This window comes from Delphinus delphis, chromosome 1 (assembly GCF_949987515.2).
Source record: "Delphinus delphis chromosome 1, mDelDel1.2, whole genome shotgun sequence".
In the NCBI taxonomy this organism is placed as follows: Eukaryota; Metazoa; Chordata; class Mammalia; order Artiodactyla; family Delphinidae; genus Delphinus; species Delphinus delphis.
The window spans coordinates 13,688,666-13,712,291 of record NC_082683.1 but is presented as its reverse complement, the minus strand read 5'-3'; the positions used below and the strand labels follow the sequence as shown (position 1 = coordinate 13,712,291).

General features: G+C 52.0%; 1 protein-coding gene across 3 annotated transcripts in view; it reads right to left on the bottom strand.

Annotated features, from left to right (window-relative positions):
* Positions 1-23,626, bottom strand: part of IGSF21 (immunoglobin superfamily member 21) — a 269,529-nt gene that overhangs the window by 77,669 nt on the left and 168,234 nt on the right. For all 3 annotated transcript variants that reach the window (XM_060035127.1, XM_060035053.1, XM_069541461.1), the window contains exon 3: positions 2,542-2,663. In XM_060035127.1, coding sequence (XP_059891110.1) covers positions 2,542-2,663 — 122 coding nt within the window. The remainder of the gene's footprint in view (positions 1-2,541; positions 2,664-23,626) is intronic.

Here is a 23,626-nt window from a genome sequence, read left to right as displayed (position 1 = left end):
TATAGCAGGGGACCCTTGGGCAAGTCCCTTGACCTTGCTGAACTTTGACCCCATCTGTCAAATCAGGACTACAGAAATTAATAATAATAATAATACCTGCCTGCATTCCCAGTGTTGTTAGTGAGGATCAAGAGAAAGAGTGCACAGGGAAGGTTTTGTGAGATTTGAGGAAAGGTGAGGGCTTTTTTTTTATGATGAGGAAAGGAGCGCTTTTCTAGGCAATAAGAGCGTGCACCACTCAGCAACTACGGCTGCACTTTACACAAATTATTAACTCAACTCTCGAGGTTGCAGTGAGCTTCGTCCTGTTGTCATTCCCTTTTAGAGACTGGGAAACTCAGGCACAGAGTTACCAACCCAAGATTACGCTAAAGCAAGGGGATGGAGGAGCCAGGATTAGAACTCAAGCCATCAGACGTAAGTCTCATCAAACCCCACAACGACTGTTTAAGCCAATCATATTAAGCCTGCTTTACAGGTGAGGACACCAAGGCAGAGAGAGGTCAAGGTCCTTATGGTCCAAGGTAAGTCAGCAGGAAGTAGCTGAGCTGGGCTTTGAACCAGGTCTTTGCGTACCAGGGCTGTGCTCTGGTTACATGAGATGGTGGGGGTCAGAGCCAAGGAAACACCCTGGAGACCATACCTGCAGCCATGGGTGGGGACTGAAAATGATGGTATGTGGGGAGCTGTTGCTTCCCAGAGACCTTGGTAACCAGGCAGAGGTGTGGCAGGCGGAGACGGGTTTCTGGGAAGCTGGAGGTGATCTAAATGTCCACCTGTGCAAAATCAGCTGTGGCTCCAGGATAGCTATTTGCTTCTCCAAAATGAGTTTTTACCTTTTGTTCATTTTGATGGTAACTGGTGGGTCTTAGGTGTGCTTTAAGGCACCCCAAATCATTTTGGGAAGCGGGTGTAGGAGAAATCATAAATAGATGGATGAAGGTATCTGTGTGGCCATTTGTACACCTCTTTGGAGCCCTTCACATCCACATTCTCACAAGATTCCCCCAACAAACGCTGGGTCTGAGCTCCTAACACAAAGCCCAGAGACAGGAGCACCCAGAAAGGTCCTCCAGGGGAGACACCCACCTTCCGTTCTCACCAAAGTGGGCATGGAAGGACCACCGGCCAGATTCCCCATGCAGGGCTGGATTTACCCTTTGCGATCTTCTTGTCCCATTTTCTACTTTTATCCACAGGGAAACTGACACCCAAAGGGCCAAGGAGGGTGCCCAGGGTCATCCACTCAATTTGCAAATTTTATTGTGTACCTACTGTGTGTCAGGCCTCGTGTTGAGAGCTGAGGGTGCAAGGTGAAGGGGGAGCACCCATTCTGTCCTGGTGCTCATGGTCACAGAGAGAAGGACCAACCTGTGTGTGGAGAGTGGGGCCTTATCCTCCTGGCGGGTCAGGGGTAAGGCATAAGCGGGGACGCGACAGGCACCCACGAAGCACAGCGCGAGCCAGCTTGTCTCCTGCAGCCTCTCCCTGCGTGCCTGGTGTAGCCAGGTTGTCCTGTAGCTTCGGAGCAGACTGCCACTTTCTGCCTGGCCACCAGGCAAAGCGTTTGGCTGTGTCGTGTGAAAAAGCATGCACGCGCGCGCGTGTGTTTGTGTGCGCACGTGTGTGTGTGTGTGTGTGTGTGCACGTGTGTGTGTGTGTGTGTGTGTGTGCGTGTGTGTGTGTGCATGTGTTCTGGAGGAGCCGCAGCCATTGGCTTTGGGGGAGGTCGGTTCTGCTGGGGTGGCGGGCTGTCTAAAGAAGGTGTCCCACAGGAGGACCTGCTCGACTGGGTTCTGAAGGCTGATGAGGAGTTTACCAGGTGGCCAAAGGGAACAGCACCCATCAAGTGTAAAGGGTCAGAGCAATAAAATAGGATTGGGGCCTTTCAGGCAGTGGGTGGGAGGGGAGTGGGGCCGTGGGTGCCCACACGCCTAGAACACAGCAGGGCCTAGAAGGGGATCCGCTACCTTAAAGTCTTCTAGGAAAGGGGTAGGCGTAGAAATATGAAGTGTCTCCATCCCCAAGGGCTCTTCCCTCCCCACCCTGTTGCTGCTTTGAACCTAGGGTCCGGTTGTTTAGGGTCTGTTTTCCTTCCCAGGTTTAGAGCCCGTGGGGAACAATAGGACGTATTCCACAGGCTTCTGAACCGGGTAGAGCTGGTTTACATCCCACCTCTGGCATTTCTGGCTGTGTGACTTTCGGCATACTGCTCACCCTCTCTGGACCTCAGTGTCCTCACCTGGAAAGGGGTTTGGAAAACCCACTTTGCGGGACTGTTGGAGGAGCCGTCTGGAGAGGCCGACATAAAGGGTCTGCTCCATGTGGCAGAGCTGCAACTTGACCCCTTCCTGCTTCTTCCCTCCAGGGGAGGATTCCCCTTGGGAATGGGTCCCCCTTCTGCAGCACAGCCCCAGCTCTGCCTTCCAAGCCCATGGAGGGTGATCCTGAGACCCCCCCTCCCCACTCCAAGAGCACTGCGTGTGGGATAAACATGAAAGGGCTAGAGAAGTGGCCCCCCGGACACCACCCAGCCCTCACCTCACGGTGGACTGGTACACCAGGTCCTCTCGCTTGCGGTAGTTCTCCATGTGGGAGAAGTTGGTGGAGAACATGGCGTCGAAAGTAAAGATCTTCTGTTTGATGGTGCCGCCATCCGTCACCTGCAACAGAGCACAGAGGAGTCACAGGTGAGTGCTCAGCCAGCCCTGCCACCCCTTTCCTCCAGGCGGTGAGTGGGCTCCCGGGATGCTGGGGAGATGCAGGCAGCCCCAGGAGAAGCCTCTCGGGGGAGATGTCACAACCATCGCTATTATCCTCCCGGGTCATCCCCACATCACTGATGTACAGGCTGAGGCTCTGAAGTCAAGTGCCTCCTGAGGTCCTACAGCTAAGGAGGAGTAGGGCTGCCTCTTCTTCTGGCCCTTACCGATGCACCAGGTGGTCCCACTTCTGCATCCCACTTGGCCTTGCAAAAACAACAAGCAAACCTTGGGGAGCCGCAGACAGGGCCAGAGAGTGTGAATGTGTTTTGCAGAGTCAGCCAGAGTGCCAAAGCCAACCCCACCCAAGGAGAGAGGGAATGGGGGAGCAGGCTGGATAGAAAGAGAGAAGAAATGGGGCCAAGGGCAGGCACCTGTACCAAGATCTCATACGGATTCAAACAAGCTAAACTGCAATGGTTTCCAATAAATTCTTCACGGGAGAAGACCAGAATAGCTAGGGAGCCCAGAGGAGGGGGAGGTCCCATCCTGGGGATAGGGTAATCATGGAGCGCTTCCTGCAGGAAGCAGTGCATAAGTTGTCTTCTGAAGGAAGAGTAGGAACCAGCCTAGTAAATGGAGGGAGTGCTTTCTAGGCAGAAGGGACAGCAGGAGCAAAGGCCCTGGGGTGGGAAAGAAGCATCTGTGCTCAGCGAAAGGAGACTGTGTTCAGAGTGCCTGGGGCAGAGAGGAAGTGAAGAGAGTAGACTCCAAGGAGTGAAATGGGAGCCACATCAGGGAGCGCCTGATGGGCAAAGGAACTCAACTCCCCCGAAGGCCAAGGAGGTGCAGAGTTTCAGATTCTATTTACAAGCTCCCTCTGGCTTTAGAAGAGATTGAAGGGACTTGTCTGGAGACAGGGGAACCTGGGGTGGCTAGGGAGAACCGAGTCTACTGACACCAGCGATGGAGAGAAGAGGACAGTGTGGGGGACTTGCCTGCCTCTGGCTGCCCTTGGGACAGGCCAGGAGGGGTGTCAGGAAGTCCCCATTTCACATAGGAATATGAAGGAGGCCCCGAGAAGGCAGGGGCTCTCAGGAGGTGGTAATAAAGCCCACGCTGGAAGACAAAGGCTGCACAGGTGCCCAGCTGTTCACAGCTGATTAAAAGCCAGACCAAAGTGTGCCCTAATCCCACCTGCCGCCTGTCCGCATCCCCATCCCCGCTGCTGTGCTGCCTCTCGCTAATGAAAGTGTTACTCCACAAAGCAGCAAGGTATGTGTTGTCACTGCTTCAATTATTTATCTGTTTACTCCGCTGCAGTTTTCCGCTTGTCTCAGCAACTCTATTATGGAGTTGCAGCCTCGCTAACAGCCTGCAACAGGGAGGCCTCCGCTTCCTGAAGAAGTGGAATTAACTCCCTGTGGCTGTGTGCTGCAGGCAGGAGAGGGGGCTGGGGGTGGGGTTTCTCCAAGGGGCTTGGGGGAGGGGGGAGACGCTGGGATGGGGTTTCTCCAAGGGGCTTGGCGGAGGGGGGAGACGCTGGGATGGGGTTTCTCCAAGGGGCTTGGGGGAGGGCTCGAGATGCCGAAAGGTGCTTCCCCAGCCCAGCAAAGGCGGCCCTGGAGGTGGGTCTGCCACCTTCTTGGGAGGACTGGCCCCGGGGCAGCTGGCCTCCTTTGGGCACATCTGGACCCCAGCTGACTTGGACCACATCTGTCTGGCCAAGGTGGTAGTGCTGCTGGTTTAGGGAACACAGATTGAGTGCGATCCAGCCAGCATTTATTGAGCGCCAGCTGTGTGCCGTGCGTAGGAGACCTCTATTAGTCCCGGGGTCCCCAGGGAGCCCCGGCTGGTGAGGGTTAGAGTGATGACAACATTCACCAGCTCCAGGACCCTGAGAGGGATCAGTGGTGGGACTTCCCACTACACGGCATCTCCTTGCCGAGCTCACACCTCTGTGTCTCCAGCAGGCTCATGCACCGCTCACACACTTCACTTGTTCCCTCTCTGAGGGCTCTGCGCTTTTCTGACTGTGCGTGGGTGCCGTCAGAAGGCAAGACATCTCATCCTCTGGTCCTCTCACATTGCCTCTCACCTGTTTCCCAAACAGGGGATGATGAGAATGGAGGAAGCCTGAGGAAGAAGAGCAAAGTACCTGTAAACCAGGCCCCTGAACTGGGGGACAATTTTGCCCCCTCCTCCTCACGGGGACATTTGACAATGTCGGGAGCCAGTTTTGGTTGTCACAACTCAGGGGCAAGACGTGGTCCTCGTATCTACCAGGCAAAGGCCAGGGATGCTATGACCATCCTACGATGCACAGGCCCCCAAAGAATTCTCTGGCCCCAAATGTCAACAACACCAAGGGTGAGAAATCTGCTTGAAGCACATCTCTTTGTATAGAGCAGAATAGACAGTAATCTCCCATTTTGCAGATGAAGAAACTGAGGCTTGGCGAGGCAAAGTGATTCATCCGAGGTCCCACAACGGGGCTCTTGGCAGAGCTCTGGCTCCCAGACCAGGGTTCACATCCCAGCCACTAGGCTGAAAAGGCTGAGGATGAGCTAAGCGCCTCTCGGGGCCTCTCTCTCTACACTCAGCGGCTGCCTCATCAGGAGGCAGGATGCCAGAAGCCCGGCGGAGGTTTGAGTAATCTTCTCCTAAAGTCGTAAAAGTGGAAGGCATCCTGCCTGTTTGACTTGCAGCCTCGCCTCCCTTCAGGTACTGCTTTTTTATCTCCTCCTAAAATGCGGCAGCCCTTATCGTCCCAATTTCAAATTTCACTCCATTTTTTTTTTTTTTTTAATACAAAGGAGGAAAAAAAAATCTGTCAGTAAAACTGTCTCCTCAAATTTATTCTCCGGGACTGAGGTTTTTATTAGTGGGAAAATACACCCACACCCCACACGTACTCAACACATACCCACACACCCCAGATAAAGCACCGAAGAATTATCTGAATCGTAAATTGCTGTTTCAGGCCCAGGGACAGGGGAGTTTCAAGGACGCACCTAGTTTTACTTTGGTTTTATTTACATCTTTTTCTCTGGGGCCCGTGTCTGGCTGCTGTGGTTAAACTGGCCTCGGGCAGCCGGAGACAAGCACTGATCTCCTTCCAGTCAAGGCATCCACGGTCCCAGCTCCCTGCAGCTGGCTCTCAGACCTCCCTCAGCCTCAGGGAAGGTAAAGGAAAGTAACAGACTCCAAATTCACTCTCAGGCCCCAGGCCAGTAGGCAAGTAGCTATTTGCAAGGAGGTTATTCTGCAGTTCTTGGAGGTTTGAACCCCTCAAGACAGGGGCTGGGAGGGGGTGGGGGTAATCACAGACAGTGGGCAGAGGGCATGGTGTAAGCCTGAGAAGATGCTGCAAGACACCTTCTCTTTAGTTCTAGAAACATGTCGCCAGGCCTAAGACACACAGGCACAGTTCTAGTCCCCATCGGAGAGAAAGAAATGAATTTCAGACACCGTTGCAGCCCATCATGAGCTTATTCACAGTCTGGTGGGGGAGATAACACCACCCACAGTTAAGTGAGAGGCCAAAGTCTGGGAGATCATGGCTGTAGCAACAGGTATTTGCCAAGCGTCATCTGAGGCTCATGGAGGAGCCAAGAATTCCTTTGGGGGGGGGGGTGTGATCACAGGAGTCTTCCTGGAGGAGGTGGGCCCTTTTCAGGGGGTATCTAGTCTCAGGCTGCTTCTCCCTGCCTATGGGAGGCTTTTGAGCAAGAAGCAATACTGATTTCCCATACCCCAGTCGAATTCTTGATTTTTGGTTACTACTTTGTGCTTTTGAGCAAGCTATTTCACCTTTCTAAGCCTCAGTTTCCTCATCTGTAAAATGGGGACAACTCAACCTATCTTCTTGGGAGGATTAAACGAGACAAGGCTTGGAAAGGTCACCCAGCGTGTGGTCAATGCTCAGTGGAGACAGCTATTTTTATGAATACTAACACTTCTCTGAACCACCTCTTTTTCTGTGTCCCTTCTCACTCTTCAGCTCTGGAGAGCAGAGTATCTCTTGCTGAAAAGCCAGAGGATGCAAAAAATCAGTAAATGAAAGAAGGGGGTCCATTTCTGGGGAGGGAGGCGGGTGGGAGGAGCCAGAAACCAGTGTGGGCAACTGAGAACTGGAGGGCTGGGGGTTGTGTGTGGGGAAAGCAGAGGCCCAGGAACTTGCTGAATTATTATATTATTCTATCAGCCCAAAGAGGGAGCTCGAGGAGGCTCAGAACAAGGACATGGTGGCAGGCTAGTCTCGGGGGCTCCAAGACAGTCCCGCGGTGCCCATAATGGGTTGGGACCGGGAGATCAGGGCAGACAGAGAATGACAAAGCTAGTGGGGGCAGTCAAGGTGATGTTGGAGAGCCAAAGATGTGTGGGTTTTCCCTTCCCCAGAGGGAGATGTGCTTGTGTGTTCATTCACTCATTCATTCATTCAACAGATTTTTAGTGAGTCAATCAACAGGGCTTGAATGTGAGCTACTTCTAGAACATAAGCTCTATGAGGGCAGGGGCTTTATCTGCCCTGCCCAGGTGCCCTGGGCACCTGGTTCTTACTCAGTAACTATTTGTTAGAGTGAGTTGAACCCTTACCACATTCCAGGCGCTGGGGCGCCACAAGGAAAAAGAGAAGCCATTCCTACAACACAGACCTGCCCCCAGAACAGCCTTCTGTGCCCACGCCCCAGTTTCATGGGGCTTCCCAACAGGACCAGGCCCAGTGGGGAAGGTGGAGGCGCCATCCGTGCAGTGATGCCCCAGAAGGAACCAGCACGGGTCTGAGGTATTTTTTCTCGGAGGTCATTCTGAGACAGGCTGGGACCTGGGGCCCTTTGCTGCAGTGCTTGTACCTAGACAAGTTTCTCCTCAAGCAACCAAATACAAAGAAACTATATGGGACTAAAAATAACTGAATGCATGCACAGTTGGGGTAAATTCTGGACCAAAAGATACAAAAAGACCAAAAAAAAAAACGTATCTACCACTTCTGAAGAGCCGGGAGCAAAAACTGGGTGTCAGGGCAAAAGCAGTGTACTGCGCATGCCCCCTGCACACAAAACACCACAAGGGGACTGGGGCAGAACACCTAAGCCACCTATCTGGACACACCCCTACCCTCACCCCATCTAAGGAACCAGCTTGCCCCCCAGCTCGGCAAGCGAGCAAGGGAACCTCTCACTTGTTCTCGCTACCCCCTGCTTCAGCAGGGGCCCCAATAAAGCCTTGCCTGAATTTCTTGTCTGGCCTCTCGTCAATTTCTATTTATTGGGGAGGTCAAGAACCCTGGTCGGTATCCAGTCCCTGACTGATCAACTACACTGGACGGAGACCTGGGTTCTAAATCTCTCTGCACGTCTCCCTTCTCCGGGCCTCAGTTGCCCTAAATGCTCAATGAAGAGACGTGGGGCAGGGTGACCTCTGAGGGCCATTTCTACCCCGAATGCCCAAAGGTTCTGATTCTAGAACAGCTGGCCCTAGAGGCCACACTTATTCACGCTCGGTTTGCCCAGCCAAGGCTCAACAGCTGCCCACGGGTCCCGAGCCTGCCCGACCGTGTCCCAGGGCGCCAGCTGTCCCCGACCAGCAAATCTGGCTTCGGCCAGGCTGGGTTGATTTTCAGGCGGAGCCACCAAAGCGTGGCAAACGGACTGAGTCCTGCCAGCAGCGTGAGAGCCTGTGGGGGCCAACCAGGGTTTTCCATCTGAAAAACAAATAAGTCTCCAACTCTAGCCTCCTCCCAATGTCTCTGGGTGCCCTCACCCGGAAGAGAAAAAAAAAGAAGGGGGTAAAAATCAGCTCCCCCACCCCCCAACCTCCTTCTCTTTGTGTTCCACAAAACCATTTATAGGTTGGAAATAGCTGTAATAAACTTGATATCCCACTTGTGGGCCAATCCCACCGCGGCTGGAAAGTGTAATAGTGGCAGAGAGTGAAAACTGCTGGTGTACTTTGCTGGAGCTGTTTAAATCGCCTGCCTACAACATCCCAACTCCTCTCCAGCCGGGAAGGAATTTGATCTCCTGGAAATGGAACAGCTGAGGTTTCTGTGGCTGGGCAGTGAGAGGGAGAGTTTGCAAGGAGGGTTTTTAATGAACTGATTAGACATGGAGGAGTCATGGCGCCTGGGCTCCAGAGTCAGGCCAGCCCAGGTTCAAATCCCAGCACCGGCAGGTTCCAGGCAGCTCCCAGGCTATTAAAATGGGCAAGAGCAGGCTTCCCTGGTGGCACAATGGTTAGGAATCCGCCTGCCAATGCAGGGGACACGGGTTGGAGCCCTGGTCTGGGAAGATCCCACATGCTGCGGAGCAACTAAGCCCGTGTGCCACAACTACTGAGCCCATGTGCCGCAACTACTGAGCCCGTGCACCTGGAGCCCACGCTCTGCAACAACAGAAGCCACCGCAATGAGAAGCCTGCGCACCACAACGAAGAGTAGCCCCCGCTCACCACAACTAGAGAAAGCCCGCACGCAGCAACGAAGACCCAACGCAGCCATAAATTAATTAATTAATTAATTTTGCAAAATGGGCAAGAGCCATGGCTGCCTTATAGAGTTGTAGCTGTAGGGAAAGGGACACTGAAAGTGATGCATGGTGGCTAGAATGCTGGACCAAGTGTGAAGAGGCTCAGTTCCTCCTTGGGGCTGTCACTTCCTGGCTCTGTGTTCTCAAGCAAGTCACTGATAGTCTTGGAGTCTCGGTTTCCTCATCTGCAAAGTGTTCATCGGACCTATGCCCCAGAGTGGTTAGCAACACTTTTTAAAAACCCAAATATATGTGAAAGCTTCCTGTAAAATGTGATAAGCATATCTAAAAACTTCTGCCATGCAATCCTCACCTAGAAGTCTCTTCCCCACCTCACTCAACCCCGAGTGCCTAGCATGGGATTGGCACACAGTCTGTCCTTATAATGTACGTTTGTGTCGTGAATCAACAAGTCAGAGAAGGAAGGAATGTTCTAAAGTCTACTTAGATGTGTCTCCATCCAACCACTCAGGAATTACGCTGAGAAAGCTCCCTCCGAGGCCCAGTGCAGAGATCAACTAGCGCTAGAGAAAGGCTTAGCTGGAGTCAGCCTCAGCACAGGGCTCGAGCCATTTGTGCATTCAAGCGTTCGCTTATTGATTGAGTTCCTTTCATGAGGTGTGTTTGATTCCAGGAGGGCAGCCATGGACACAGCAGGTGAGACGGTGAAGAAACATAATCATCTCACTTAAACGTCTGAGATGGGTGTCTTCCAACTCCTCCAGCAGAACCTGAAGCCCAGGAGGGCTGCGACTTTGCTGTGTTCAATGTGGTATCCACCACTCCCAGGACAGCCGGCTACAGAGGGGGCTGTCCGTCAATATTTGTACAGAAATGAACATGCCTTCTATAGATGCAAAAACTGAAGTCGCTGAAGGGCTGCCATTCACTCAGGCTGCCCAGTCTGTCAGTGGAGGAGTGAAGATTTTGAACCTGGGTCTGATTCCGAGGTCCAGAGTGGAAGTGGCCCAGGCAGTAGAGTGGATGAAGTATTGGGTTGAGGCCAGGAAGGGAGCAGGTATTCTAGGCAGACGGAAACCACAGCAGGGTGCAGGACACCTGCTCAGAGAGGAGCAAGGAGAATAAAAATGGAGAGGAAGAGGGGACAGCGATGCAGCCTCCCCCTGGCTTACTGAGCAGCAGGAGGGGCACGGGGTTCCTGCCTTCCTTGTTGCCATGGTGGCCCTGGACCACTCTTCCTCTAGACTCCCTGCCCGCCTGTTCTCCACCCTGAGTCTGCTTCTGCATCTCCTGGGCCCGGGAGCTGGGCCAGGGGAGCAACCACAGAGAGGAGAGGGCAGGCTCCCCTGGACCCTGGGGGAGGAGGACGCCGGATTCCCAGGGATAGCAGGGAGGGCTGGGAATCCTCAAGTCAGGTGCCACTCATCACTCTGGGTGGCCACATTCTACCCCCACTCCATCTCCCTTGTGGCTTCTGGCAGGGCTGGGCTCTGGGTAATTGGCCTCCCCTCGTGTGTGTGTGTGAGATCCGGTTTTTAACAGAGACAGCTGGTGTCATAAATTGCTTGTCTCATCTGGTTACCGTGCAAAGGCAGACAGCAGCTCAGGGATGAGGTGTGGGGCGGCCCGGGGGCCCGGGGGCTGGTAAGAATGGCAGGCAGAGACGCAGCGGCTGGCTTTGTGGGCACACACGTGCGCAGAGGAGGTGCGTGTGCAACGGGAGTGAACACAAGGGGGTCCCAGGGGCTGCTGGCGGCCAGCTCATGTGGCTAAGCATGAGCGCAAATAAGCAAGCCTGTGTCCAGGGGCTTTGGGGATGGACATCTGTCAGCAGGGCGAGTGGACAAATCTACGTGCCTCTAGGCTACATATAAGGATGCATGTGTGTGTGTGTGTAAAGCAAAGTGATGGTGAGAACATTTAGTGTAGTTCTAGATGTTTAGGGAAGAACATGAGCGTTTGTGTGTGTACAAGAAAGATTGTGTGTGTGCACGTGTGTGTGTGTGTGCACAATCAAGGTTGTGTGTCAGTTGTGGATTCATGGTGTGTGTGCACGTGTGTGTGTGTGAATGATGCCTGTACCCACGGAGTAAGCCCAGTTTACACACCCTGTTCCCTGCTCTGGGCCGGGGGATAGGGGACATCAGCTGGGGTGGGTGTGGGGGGGCATGTGTCTGAGAAATGCCAGGCTGGGAGACACCATCACGCCAACGCTGTCCTCTTGCCACTGTCCACCCCCGGGGCAGGCTCCCACCAGTCAAATGCAAAACCACAGTCAGGACCCAACCACCTGAGCCCCCAGACTCCACCAGACACAGGATGCTCTGAGACCTCCCTCGCCATCTCCTGTGTACCCCCCAAAACCCACACTGCAGGGGCTGGCAGGCAAGAAGCAGGGGAGGCTGGAAGGACCTGGATAGATGCTAGACACTCAGACTTCTGTGCACAGCAGAATCACCTAGCCAGGTGGGAGTAGGGTTTGAAAATGTCAATTTCTCTGGAAGCCCATCCCAGAGGTTCAAATGCAGTGAGTCTTGGGTGGAGTCCAGATTGGGGATTTTTAACAAGCTGCATGGAGTCAGTTGAATGCAGGCGTTGGGGATCAAAATGGAGAGACACTGCCCTAACTCCCGTGGACTCCCCCCCAACCAAGGCCTCTGCACAGCTTTCCCAGGTGCCGTACCCTTGGCGCCTGCGAGGCTCGGCCACTCAGCGTGGGAGGGACCCTTGACCGTCCCATCTAGAACCTGCACGTTACAGAAGGCCAAACCAAGGCCTTCCGTGAGGGGAGAGACAGGCCCAGGGCCACACAGGAAGGAGGTGACAGGGCTGGGAGCCATGTCCTTGGCTCCAAAGCACCTCCTCTTTGCACCACATCCCACTGATGCTTGGGACCCCAGAAACCAAGGTTCACCATCAAGTGCTGTACAGATGCAGCACCGGGGATGTTCTTGTCCGTCCTCTGCCTTTGGGTCAGGGCACCCCAATCCCTGCTGTCTGTTCCATGCCTCCGGGTAATGATTCCCAGCATTAGAGATGGGCCCCATGGTCATGTAGTCACCCCAAAGACAGGGCTCTTCCCAGTATGGCCAAAGCTCTCCCCTGCCACGTTCTGGAAGAAGTGGGGCAGGGATGGAGGAGGAAGGAGGAACTTTTTCAACCACCTTATGTCTCCCTGACATACCTGCCCTCAGTCTTCATTCCTCGAACCCAAGTGACTACACTTCTCATTCATTCATTCATTCATTCATTCACTTGTTTGTTCATTGGTTCAGCACCTCCTGGCGGCCAGGTCTGTGGACAGAGGGTGTATCAGACAAGGTCCTGGCCATCAGGGAACTCCTAGAAAGGGCAGGGCAGGGGAATCACAGAAAGAAACATCAGCAGCACATGCTTGCCTGCCATGGGCTCCTCGGCATGGAACGGAAGTGGCACAGGGCAGACAAATAGAGAGCTCTGCCAGGGAGAGCTCAGGCAGTACCCACAGAAGAGGGTACACTGAGCTGTGCCTTGGAGGAGGGAGAGGAGTTTCCAGGGCAGACAAGAGGATGCAGGAGGGCACTCCAGACACAGAGGATGCCAGACAAAAGTAAGAGAAAAGGCCATGCATGGGTGAAAAGTGATGGGGAGTTTCAAGATGGATTTTGTGGGATGCTCTGTGGGATGCTGGGATGCAGAGTGTGGCCATGGGAGCTGGACCCCATGTGAAGGGTCTGGGTTTGGTAGTGATAGTCAGAATGCTAGGTTCAAATCTAATTCAAGATCTTGGGCAAGTCACTTCACATCTCCCTGCCTCAGTTTTCTCATCTATAAAATGGGGATAACAGTACTACCACCCCATAGGTGATAGGCTGCAGGATGATTTTTGTTCTTCCACATAAATTGCTTAGAAAGGAGCCTGGAATACAGTAAAGGCTCTATAATTGTGTGCTATTTTATTAGTTCTAAAATGCTTAGCACGGTAGATATGACGTAGTAGATATTATTATTGATATTATTTTGTCAGAGGGAGATGGGGAGCCACTGAAGGCTTCAAGCAGGGGAGTGACAGCTCCCACCAGGGTCAAAAAGATCCCTTTATCTGCAGTGTGGACAATACAGCTAGGGGCAAGCAGGTCTGGCTTGGGAAGAGGCCTTTGGAACAGAGAGAAGAGATCACTTTTCCAGCCCCCTTTTCAGGGCTGTGACTTGATTTTTGGATCCCCCAAGCTGGCTGGGCAGGTGTGGGTGTGGGTGGGGGCGTGGCTGAGTCTTGTCTGATCCCAGCATCTGTGTGCCTGTGTGCGATCCCCTACCTGTGACACCCCAAACAGTGTCCCGCAGTGTCATGCTCAGCGCTCGGTCCCCATGCCACCCCCTGGGCTGCCTGTCAGCAAGCACACCTTTGTGGACAGGTTGCATCCAGCAAGGGCTCATCATGGGGACAGATGCCCAGCTTCTGCCAGTCTGGCTGACTGACACAGTCAGGAGGGGCTGCCCATAGTGTGGAGGGACCTCGCTGTGCCAATCTGCAGGCCCTCCACACTCGGCAGGCGCTGCAGATGACCAGCCTTCTGTCAACATGATTGGGCGCTAGCAGACCAGTGGACATGACCCATCAGCCGCCTGCGCCAGGCTGCCCACCTGCTACCCAGGGGGCGGGGCACGCCAGCGAACACTGCTAGGCTGGCACATCCTGCCCCCTGTAATTAGCACACGGCATGCCGGCAGCCGGCCCAGTGGAGCCTGACTGTCTGTCCGTCTGCAGCTGCCCTGGGCAGCCCCAGCAGCCTGCTGGAGAGAAAGAGTAAGAGCCTGGGCCCCCTCTTGGCTCAGCCACTACGTGGCAGTGGATGCTGGGAAACTTGCATTCTCTCTCTGAGCCTCAGTTTTCTTATCTGTTAAATGGGGCGGAGATGGCTATCTCTAAATTCGCTTCCTGCTATTTCGTGCAGGTGGTGTTAGCAACAGGCAAACTCCGAGTAGCATAATTCTGCGATCTGAGGGGTGACACTAAGCTTATCCCTGCTCATTTATTTCTTCCTTCAACAAGAATTCACTGTGTCTCTACTATGTGCCAGAGACTGTTTTAGGTGCAGGGGATAAAGTCATGAACAGGCCAAAGACCCTCTTCTCCTGGAGACCTCATTCTAGTGGGAGGAGACAGATAATAAACCAAATTAAGGAATATGGAAGAAACACATCAGATCAGGACAAGTGTCCTACAGACAATGAAAACAGAGTGATGGATGGAGGAGGTGGGGACCACAGCAGATTAGGCGGCCAGGGGAAGCCCGTTTCTGGAGCTTAAATTTCATATTTAAGCTGAAATCCCAGTGAGGAGGTGGGGTCAGCCTGCTTGGAAAGGATCAAATTGCTTCCTGCCAGCTCCTTATGAAGTCATGTTTGTTCAGTGCTTCTGGCTTCTCATTCAGTCCCAGCAACACCCCTGTGGGCAGTGCTGTCTGCATTTTGCAGATGGGGACACAGAGTCACAGAGTGATTGCATTTGCCTACGTGCCCACAGTCCAGATTCAGCTCGGGGAATACAATCCTTTTTCTACTGTGTCTTCACAACTGACTTCTACTTTGCTGAAAACCAGTCTTAATGTTTGTCAAAGACTGTGTGACCTTGCACTTGTCGCCCCCCACTACCCCAGCTTGGTCTTAACAGCATCGTATTTTATTCCCCCAGCATTTAACTATGAACACTTTCAAACATAGAGAAAAGTGCAAAGAATGTTAACGCAAACGTCCATATTCCTACCACCCACCTTCTGCAATGAGCTTGACCATGTTTGCTTTACCGTATAGCTCTCTCCCTCTAGCCATCCATCCATCCACTTGTATTTATTTGGTGCATTTCAAAGTAAGTTGCAGACACCAGTACACTTTACTCCTACATGCTTCAGCACGCATATCATTAATCAGAGTTACACTTATTTTTAATTCTCTTTTGGTAAAATTTACATAAAATGAAATGCACAGATCGTAAGTGCACTACCCAATGAGCTTTGGCAAATGCATCTACCTGTGTGACCCAAACCTCTCTCATGATATAGGACATCACCATCGCTCCAGAAAGATCCTCTGCCCTGCCCAGTCAATCCTTGCCCCCAAAGGCAACTATTATTCTGATTTTTCTCACGCCATTTTTGGCCTGTTTTAGAATTTCATATAAGTGGAATCATACAGTTGGTAGTTTGTAGTGAAGGCTCTTCTCTCCCAGCATAACTTTTTTGGGATCCACCCTTGCTGTTGTGTGTGCCCGTAGCCCACTCCTTTTTATCGCTGAGTAGTATTCTATTGGAAGATGAGACCAGTTTGTTCAGCTGTTCTCTTGTTAAATAGACACCTGGATAGTTTCTGGTTGGGCTCTGCTATGGATGTAGCTGCTAAGAACATTTTTATACATGGTTTTTAATGGATGCATGTTTTTATTTCTCTTGCTACTGCTTTGTTTGCCAAACAGCCAGTTCATTTCAACAAGTGTTTTCTGAGCACCTACTACGTGTCTAGCACCTACCTGTGCTAGACATGGAGGTGAGTGATCCCAGCTCAGACTGGGGTCTTGGGCTCTGAAGCCTCCAAGGAGGCACAGGAAGTCAGGAGTGCCTGCTAGGAAACAAGGGATCTGCACGTCACCGTGTTTTATCCTCACAATAGCTTGGTAGCATGCTCATTGCGACCCCGGTTTTCAGAGGAGGCAACTGAGGCCAGAGTGTTGAAGTGACCCGTCCAAGACAAGTGGCAGAGCTGGGCTTCAAACTAAGGGTGACTCCAAACCATGCCCTTTCCTTGTCCTGAACGATGCAGGAGCAGCAACCCAGGGAGGCTGGTGATCTGCTCAAGGTCACATAGGCAGTGCCGTGACAAGAACACAGGCTCCTGTTCTCCCAGTGCAGGGCTCTTTCCCGACACCATGCTGGCTTCATCTTGGGAATCTTAACAGATAAGGTCTCAGTATTTGTTGAATCAGCATTCCCTCCTAGAAATAAGGCTGGGAGAGCTGTGTTATATAAAAACCTGGGTTATCTGTGTGTATCTGTGTCCCAGTGCACGAGCTCATCGGACTAAACTTGTTTCCTGTGCTTGCTGATCTAGGACCACAGGGTTACAGGCCCCAGAAACCAGGCAGAAGCCCGAGTGTGAGCCTCTGGCCGGTAGTGAGAAGTGACGGGACTGGTGTTGAGATGGATAAGCTATGTGGGTCCGAAGTCATTTAATTAAAAATAAAACCCTCAGTGTATATCAAATCAATACAATCTTCAGGGTGAATGTGGCCTCAGACAATGGTCTTGTGGGCCCAACATTAAGCAAATGAAGAAGGTGATGACAGTTGTTGGAAGGATAATTGTTGTGTAGAGGGTTAAGGATGGCTCCACATTCTTTGACACTCCCGCGCTGAGAGACAGGGGTTTATGCTCTCTCCTTCTGAACGGGGCATGTTCTGTGATGGCTTTGGCCATTGGAATACGCAAAAGTGCCAAAGCACACCAGTTTCCATGCCCAAGCCTTAGGAGGCTGGAGACATCCGCTCCCTGTCTCTGTCCATGGTGCTGGACAGACCACGTGGAGAATGAGAGGGACCCAAAAGCCCAGCCTTGCCTGCACGTGAGTGAAGCTGCCTTGACCCCTGCAGACCAGACCAGCCGCCACACTGAACATGACCCAGTGACCCCTGGTGATGCCATTCAAAGCATCAGAATCACCCAGCCTGGCTCTGTTTGAATTCCAGACCCACACAATCACGTGATGTAATGAACTAGCTGGTGTTTTAAGATGCTGCATTTCAGTGCGATTTGTATGCAGCAATAACCACAGCTGCATGCTTCTCCTCTTGTCAAGGAGGAATTCCATCTCAGCCCCCACCTGCACACACAGGAAATGCCAGTGCCCCCTCCATTGCATTGTGAGAGCCTCTATTTGATTGGAGCAACATTTGGGTGTGCAGGGGAAGAGATCAGATCAGGTGAGATCCAGCAGGAAACAGTCCATGCAAAGAGGGTAAATGAGGAGGGTTCAACACCAGGTTTATTTACAAAGGTGTGAACAGAGCTGAGGGATCCCAGCAAGGCATGTGTGGTGGCACCTGGGGCAGGGACCAGTGGGAGCTGCTAGTTTTTTAAGGAGCAAAGGGAAAGGGGCAAAGGGGTGGGAGTTTTAACTGCACCTGAGAGAGTGGCAGATGAAGGAAAATGTCACCCAACAGGAACTTAGGTAGAGGGACACGGGGAACCAGGAGGGAAGAGCTGGAGAATAAATACACTGTCCTCTCAATTTCACCTGTCTACCCCCATCTCTTGCAGGTGCCTTCCATTAGCCAAATACGACTGGGAGTCAGCCGGCAAGAAAACCCATTGATGCTGCTAGTACAGGTCAGCTTTCAGGCACAAAGGATGGAGAAGGTAAGAGTGGGTCTAGTGGGTGGGAGAAGGTGTCCAGTGGACCAGGAATCCAGGGAGCCAAACTTGAGTGGCTACCTAGCTCGGCAAATTTCCATTAAACCCTGTTCCTTGTCTGGTTGACCCATAGCTGCATACAGCAAGGTCCCACCCTTCACCCCACCACTGCTCCCCCACCAGACAGTTCAGATGAGTGTGTGGGAAACAGCGGCATCAGAGAGGCTCCCATTCAACTGTCATGTTTCTTCCCACAGCTGCCTCATGTCTGATAATCAAGATGCAGCTGATGGGGGAGAGAGAGCTGAGCCCAACTCTGCTTCTTCATCACCACCAGGCTCCGTGAAATGGGGGTGCAGGGGAGCTGAGAAAGGAAGGCTGGTCCTCCACGCCCTTGCCCTGTGGAGTAGGTCCCGCCTGAGACGGGTCCTCCTGCGAAGCTTGGGACTTGGAGACTCTGAGCCCCAACATAGAGCCCTGGGTTGTGATTTCTCCCTATGACTCTGCTCCCAGGGCAGCTCTCCAAGAAAAAGCATGAGAGGGGCCTCTAACTGACCCCAGGGCTGGCTCTGCAGCCTGCCATCCATGCAGTCATAGGGGGCCCTGTGCTGAGAAGGTCTCACTCTTGGTTTAATGCCTTGCTGTTGCCATCTTGAAATTTGTAATCATTTTCGAAGGAAGGACCCCATGTTTTCATTTTGCGCCGGGCCACACAAGTTAGGTAGCCGATCCTATTTCCAAGCAAGCAAGAGTCTCTGGGACTGATTCCTTTGTCTTGATCAAGACCCAGCGAACTTTCTCTGAGAGTAAATATTTCAGGATTTGCAGGCTATACAGCCTGTGTTGCAACTAACCAGCCCTGATGTTATAGTGTAAAAGCAGCCATAGACAATCTATAAACGAAGGAAAGGACATAGTTGTGTTCCAATAAAACTCTGTAAAAAAAAAAAGATGGCGGGCTGGACATGGCCTATGAGCTATAGGTAGCCAACCCCCGGTCTAGATTGTAAGCCCCTCTTCTCCCTGTCTGCCTGTCTGATTCTGGTTCATTCTTTTTTTTTTTTTTTTTTTTTTTTTGGGTATGCAGGCCTCCCACTGCTGCGGCCTCTCCCGCCGCGGAGTACAGGCCCCGGACGCGCAGGCTCAGTGGCCATGGCCCACGGGTCCAGCCGCCTGGCGGCACGTGGGATCCTCCCGGACCGGGGCACGAACCCGGGTCCCCTGCATCGGCAGGCGGACTCCCAACCACTGCGCCACCAGGGAAGGGAAGCCCCCTCCGGCTCATCCTTGATGACTCAGCTCAAAAGCTTTTCCTAGCAGCTCCAGGGAGAGCTCAGCTGCTCCTCTTTCGCCCTCACCCACACCACACCTGTACACGTTTATTTATTGAGCCTGAGCTAAAAGGCAAGTTTTGTGCTGAGCACAGGGGCTACAGTGGTGAGCAGGAAGGCATGGTTACAGCCTTCATGGAGCTCTGTGGTACACACCCAGGTGGGAGTCCTAGGCTAAAACCTACAGAAGGGCAGGGCTGGGATCGTTTGTTCAATACCATTTTTCACCAATCCTAGTGTAATAATGTGGTGACAAAATACACAAAGGCAAGGCTTTATGCTTACAACTTTTTTTTTCTAGTTGGGCCACTTGAGCCCCTGAATCATCTTTGAGGTGGACCTGGTAGGTGTCTTTAACAGAGAGGTTGAGCAACTTGCTCTAAGACACACAGCAACAGACTAATGATGGAGCTAGATTCAAACTCCCAGGCTGGGCCCATTTCAACCATGCCTAGGAATTAGCACTAAGCCCTGATGTCCTAACAGAGCCAGGAGGGATGCCATGGGCAGCTGGAGTCATGAGTCCCAATGAGGGGTGTGTAGATGTTCTCACTCTACAGTGGCTCAGCGCCGGAGGGGTGGCTGGTTTATTTCCTCTGGGGGAGAGAAAATTGAAAAGTCTGGTGCTGGTTCCTATTACAAGGAAACTGTTCAATAAAAATCACCCAGTATATTAAAAAAAAATCTTTACCTGGCTTTGAACAAACACTTGGTGTTATTACAACGAAAAAAAGTCCCATTTGCTTTTCATTATAGATCTGTTGTATTTTGTTTTCTTGTCCCCAGAGAGCAAGGATTTCACTGGCAGGGTGATTAAAAAAAGAAAACAGTGGGCTTTGGAGTCCAACAATTTTGGGTCCAAATCCCAGCTGGACCACTGACTAACTGAGAGACTGAGACTGTTCATTAACTTCTCTGAGCCTCGGTCTTCTCATCTGTAAAGTGGGGATACTGCTGCCTCCTTCCCAGGGTTGTGGCAAGGATGAAATGATGATGTTGCCAATAGTTACTACTCTGTGTTAAGCACCTTCATAAGACACGTGGCCCCTGCTCTCAGGGAGCACGCGTTGTACTAAGAGAGATCAATTGTGCACAAATAAATAGAAAATCAAAAGAGAAAGATGATTTCAAGTGATCATTGCTATGAAGCAAACGAACCAGAAAGTGAGGGGCTGGAGAGGGACCTGGGGATTCAGTAAAAGGCCAGAGGAGGCTAAAACCCATATGAGGACGGACCTAGAGATTGTCACGCTGAGTGAAGTAAGTCAGACAGAGAAAGACAAATACCATATGATATCACTTACACGTGGAACCTAAAAAAATGATACAAATGAACTTATTTACAAAACAGAAATAGAGCCACAGATGTAGAAAACAAACTTATGGCTACCAGGGGGTAAGGTGGGGGAGGGATAAATTGGAAGATTGGGATTGACATACACACACTACTATATATATAATAGATAACTAATAAGGACCTACTTCACAGCACAGGGAACTCTATTCAGTACTCTGTAATGGCCTATATGGGAAAAGAATATTAAAAAGAGTGAATATATGTATATGTATAACTGATTCACTTTGCTGTACACCTGAAACTAATGCAACAGTGTACATCAACTATACTCCAACAAAAATAAAAAATAAAAAAATCCAGATGATAAAGCACCAGCCTTGGAAAGGCGTTTTCCAGGAGGAAGAGGTGAGAGCACCTGCAAAGGCCCTGAGGTGGTATATGGAGCTTGTTATGTGAGAGAAGAGAAAGGCAGCTGATGTGGCAGAAGTGGAGTGAGCAAGGTGGAGAGCTGTGGGCCCTCAATCCAGAGAGCTACCTCGAGCCAGATCACACAAGGTCTTAAAAGCTGGTGCAAGGAGGTTGAATTGCTGCAAAGGGAAGGCGTTGTTGGGTCTTAAGCAGGGGAATTCTCTGACTTGATTTACCTGTTTAAAAGGTCCCTCTGGCTGCTGGTGGAGAAGGGATTGTAGGGCCTATGGGGGCGGGAAGACCTGGCCAGAGGCTCCTCAGTCATGGAGGGAGACAGCGGTTCCCACTGAGGCATGAAGTAGATAGAGGCTTGGCCCCTGATCTATTTCCTCCCGCATATCTCTGCCATAGGAGGAGTTTTAATGCGTGTCTAGAGGCCAAATGGGGAAGATTCTAAAGGATTTTCAGACCTTGGGCAACTTTGAATTAAAATGCCTCTTTTGTCCAGTGAGCAAGGCTGTGAAAGGCTTGGGAAGCCCCCTTCCCCCACCGCCCCTGGGCAGCCAGGCCCCCGGCAAGAAACAGGGGACATGCTTAGTCCATCAGAGATCTAGTTCCTTCCGAATCACTCATTTCAAAGCCAGAAAAGGCAAGAAGGGGCTGTCATGGTCATATAGGCAATGAGTCAGCAGCACCAATGTAACAGTGACACGATAGCAGTAATGACCACAGTGATGATAAAAGTATGTCCTGAGAGCTTCCCCGGTGCCAGACGTTGTACTAAGTACCTTATATGTGTTTTCTCACCAGATCCTCCCAACTACCTTATGAAGTGGGGCTCTTACTATTCCCACCTTACAGATGAGGAAACTGAGGCCATGAGAGGTAAATCGACTGGTCCAAGGTCACACAACCAGGAAGCATCAGAGCCAGGCTTGGAACCCGGTTGTAACACCAGTCATGTTGCCTCATCTCTTACTGGGAGGCTTTGAGTACATTCATCAGCCACCTCCCCTCCCAGCCTTGCCCCTCCGGCCTCTCAAGAAGCCCTCCTCCATTGCAGCGACTCTCCGAGTGAGAGCCGGCCAGGAGCCACCGTGGTCTTGGAGTTTCCCAGACCGGATCTCCTTGACACCTCTCCACATCTGTGAGCAAGGATACAGCAATCTCTGTGTAGGTCAGAGAGGTTGTGGCCACCTAGCTGAGAAGTGGCACAGGTGGGTTTGAGCCAAAGACTGCCCGGTCCCTCCACCATCCTGCTCCTTCTAGAGACCGGGCCAGCCATTATTGCCCCTGGTTGGTCATTTCCCACCTCCCACAGTGCCTGGAGGCACCGTGACTGCTTTTGAGCCTCGGGAAGGGGGTCTGGTGGAGGAGGAAAGTGGACAGAAGCTTTTCTGTGTAAGGTGGCCAACTGTCTAGGTTTGCTTGGGATTGAGGGACTTACCAGGATGCAGGACTTTTGGTTTTTGCACCTGGATAGTCACAAGCAAATCACAAGTTGGTCTTCCTAAGTGGAGGCCTTGGATGTGGGACATACAGTGCTAAAACTGGGAAAGTCCTGGGCAAGTAGGGATGAGTTGGTCACCTTAACTCTACGTCACCCATGAAACAGATTGAGGTTATAGGGTGACAGAGTCCATCAGTGTCAAGATAGCACTTTTTAACTGTCAGAGATACTCAGAGATGGACTGGGTAGCTAGCTATAGTGGGTAGTGAGCTCCCCATCATCAGAAGCATGTAAGCAACAGTTAGACGACGCTTGGTGGAGAGCCACTGAAAGTCCATCCTCTGTCCCTAACTCTATGAGGTGAGGCAGAGGAAAGGTCTCTCTGAGCTCAGCTGGGTTGTTAAGACCCCTTCTCACCATATTTTAGCTCCTTTTGGGCCTGCCGTCTGAGGTGCACTCTATCCCTGCTTTCCTCTACACCCCACTGGTCCACTAAGTGAGGCCTGAAAATTACTTGCACGGTTAGGTAAATATTACAGCAGTCAAAAGTGCAGCTTTGATGGGGGAGAAAAATATGTAATTTGCAGAAATACCACGGCATTAAATTACACATGGCCTGCGAGTGAGTAGCAGTGACTGACAGCTTCAGTGGCGCTGGTTCAGGTGGTTTTTTTCTTTTTGAAATCTCTGATAGACACCGATAGGAAGGAGCCTGAGATTCCCTCTCTGGTGGTGGGGACTGCCTGGAGGGCAGGAAGCCCGCTTTCACTGAGCCTGGCCTGTTTCTAGGGCGGCTATGGTCATGGTCAGAAATCTGGTCTCTAGTCAGTGGTGAGCACTGAGCAACCTCAAGGGGGCGCCTGGTTCAGGCTGTCTCCCTGGGGAAGAGGGCCTGCCTCTGCAGACCACCTACTGGGAGCCAGCTGCGTGCTAGTGCTAACGTGTCTCTATCTGAGTTATGGTACAACGGGCGCCCTCTGGCTCGCAGCTGCCCCGAGAGGGATGAAGTAGATGCCATGTGTTGGCAGCACCTTGGGGGATGTGAGTCATCCAGGGTGGCTCCCCCCAATCCTCTGCCCATTCTTCCTAGAATATCTGGGGCTGGAGAAGAAATAATTATGAGAGACCGAGCCAAGTGAACGGGACGGATATCTCAGAATTGTTTTCTCTCTTGTTAATTGAAGTCTTCAAAGAGCCACTTCCCTGAGCTTTGGGAGTGAGGGGAGAGAGGGGGTTTGGAATCTCTTAATTTGGTTCCCTGCAGGGCTGGTAATTCAGCCACCAGGAATGCTCCGAGCTCAAAGAGGTGGGAAATGAAGCTGTCAGCAGGCAGCACCAGAGCAAAGATGCTGTCTGGCTCAGCCTGGGAGCGGGTCCTTGAGGAGGAGATGCATGAGGGTGGAGGATGGGGACCGACGCTGCAAGATGGATCCCTCTGGAAGGTGTGTGGCAGGAGTTCAGAGAGCCAGAAGCATGCTTCTGAAATGCTGGAGAACCTCTTGGTTTATGTTGAGGGAAACTGAGCTCCAGAGAGGGGAAGGGACTTGCCTAAGGTCACTTGCAAAT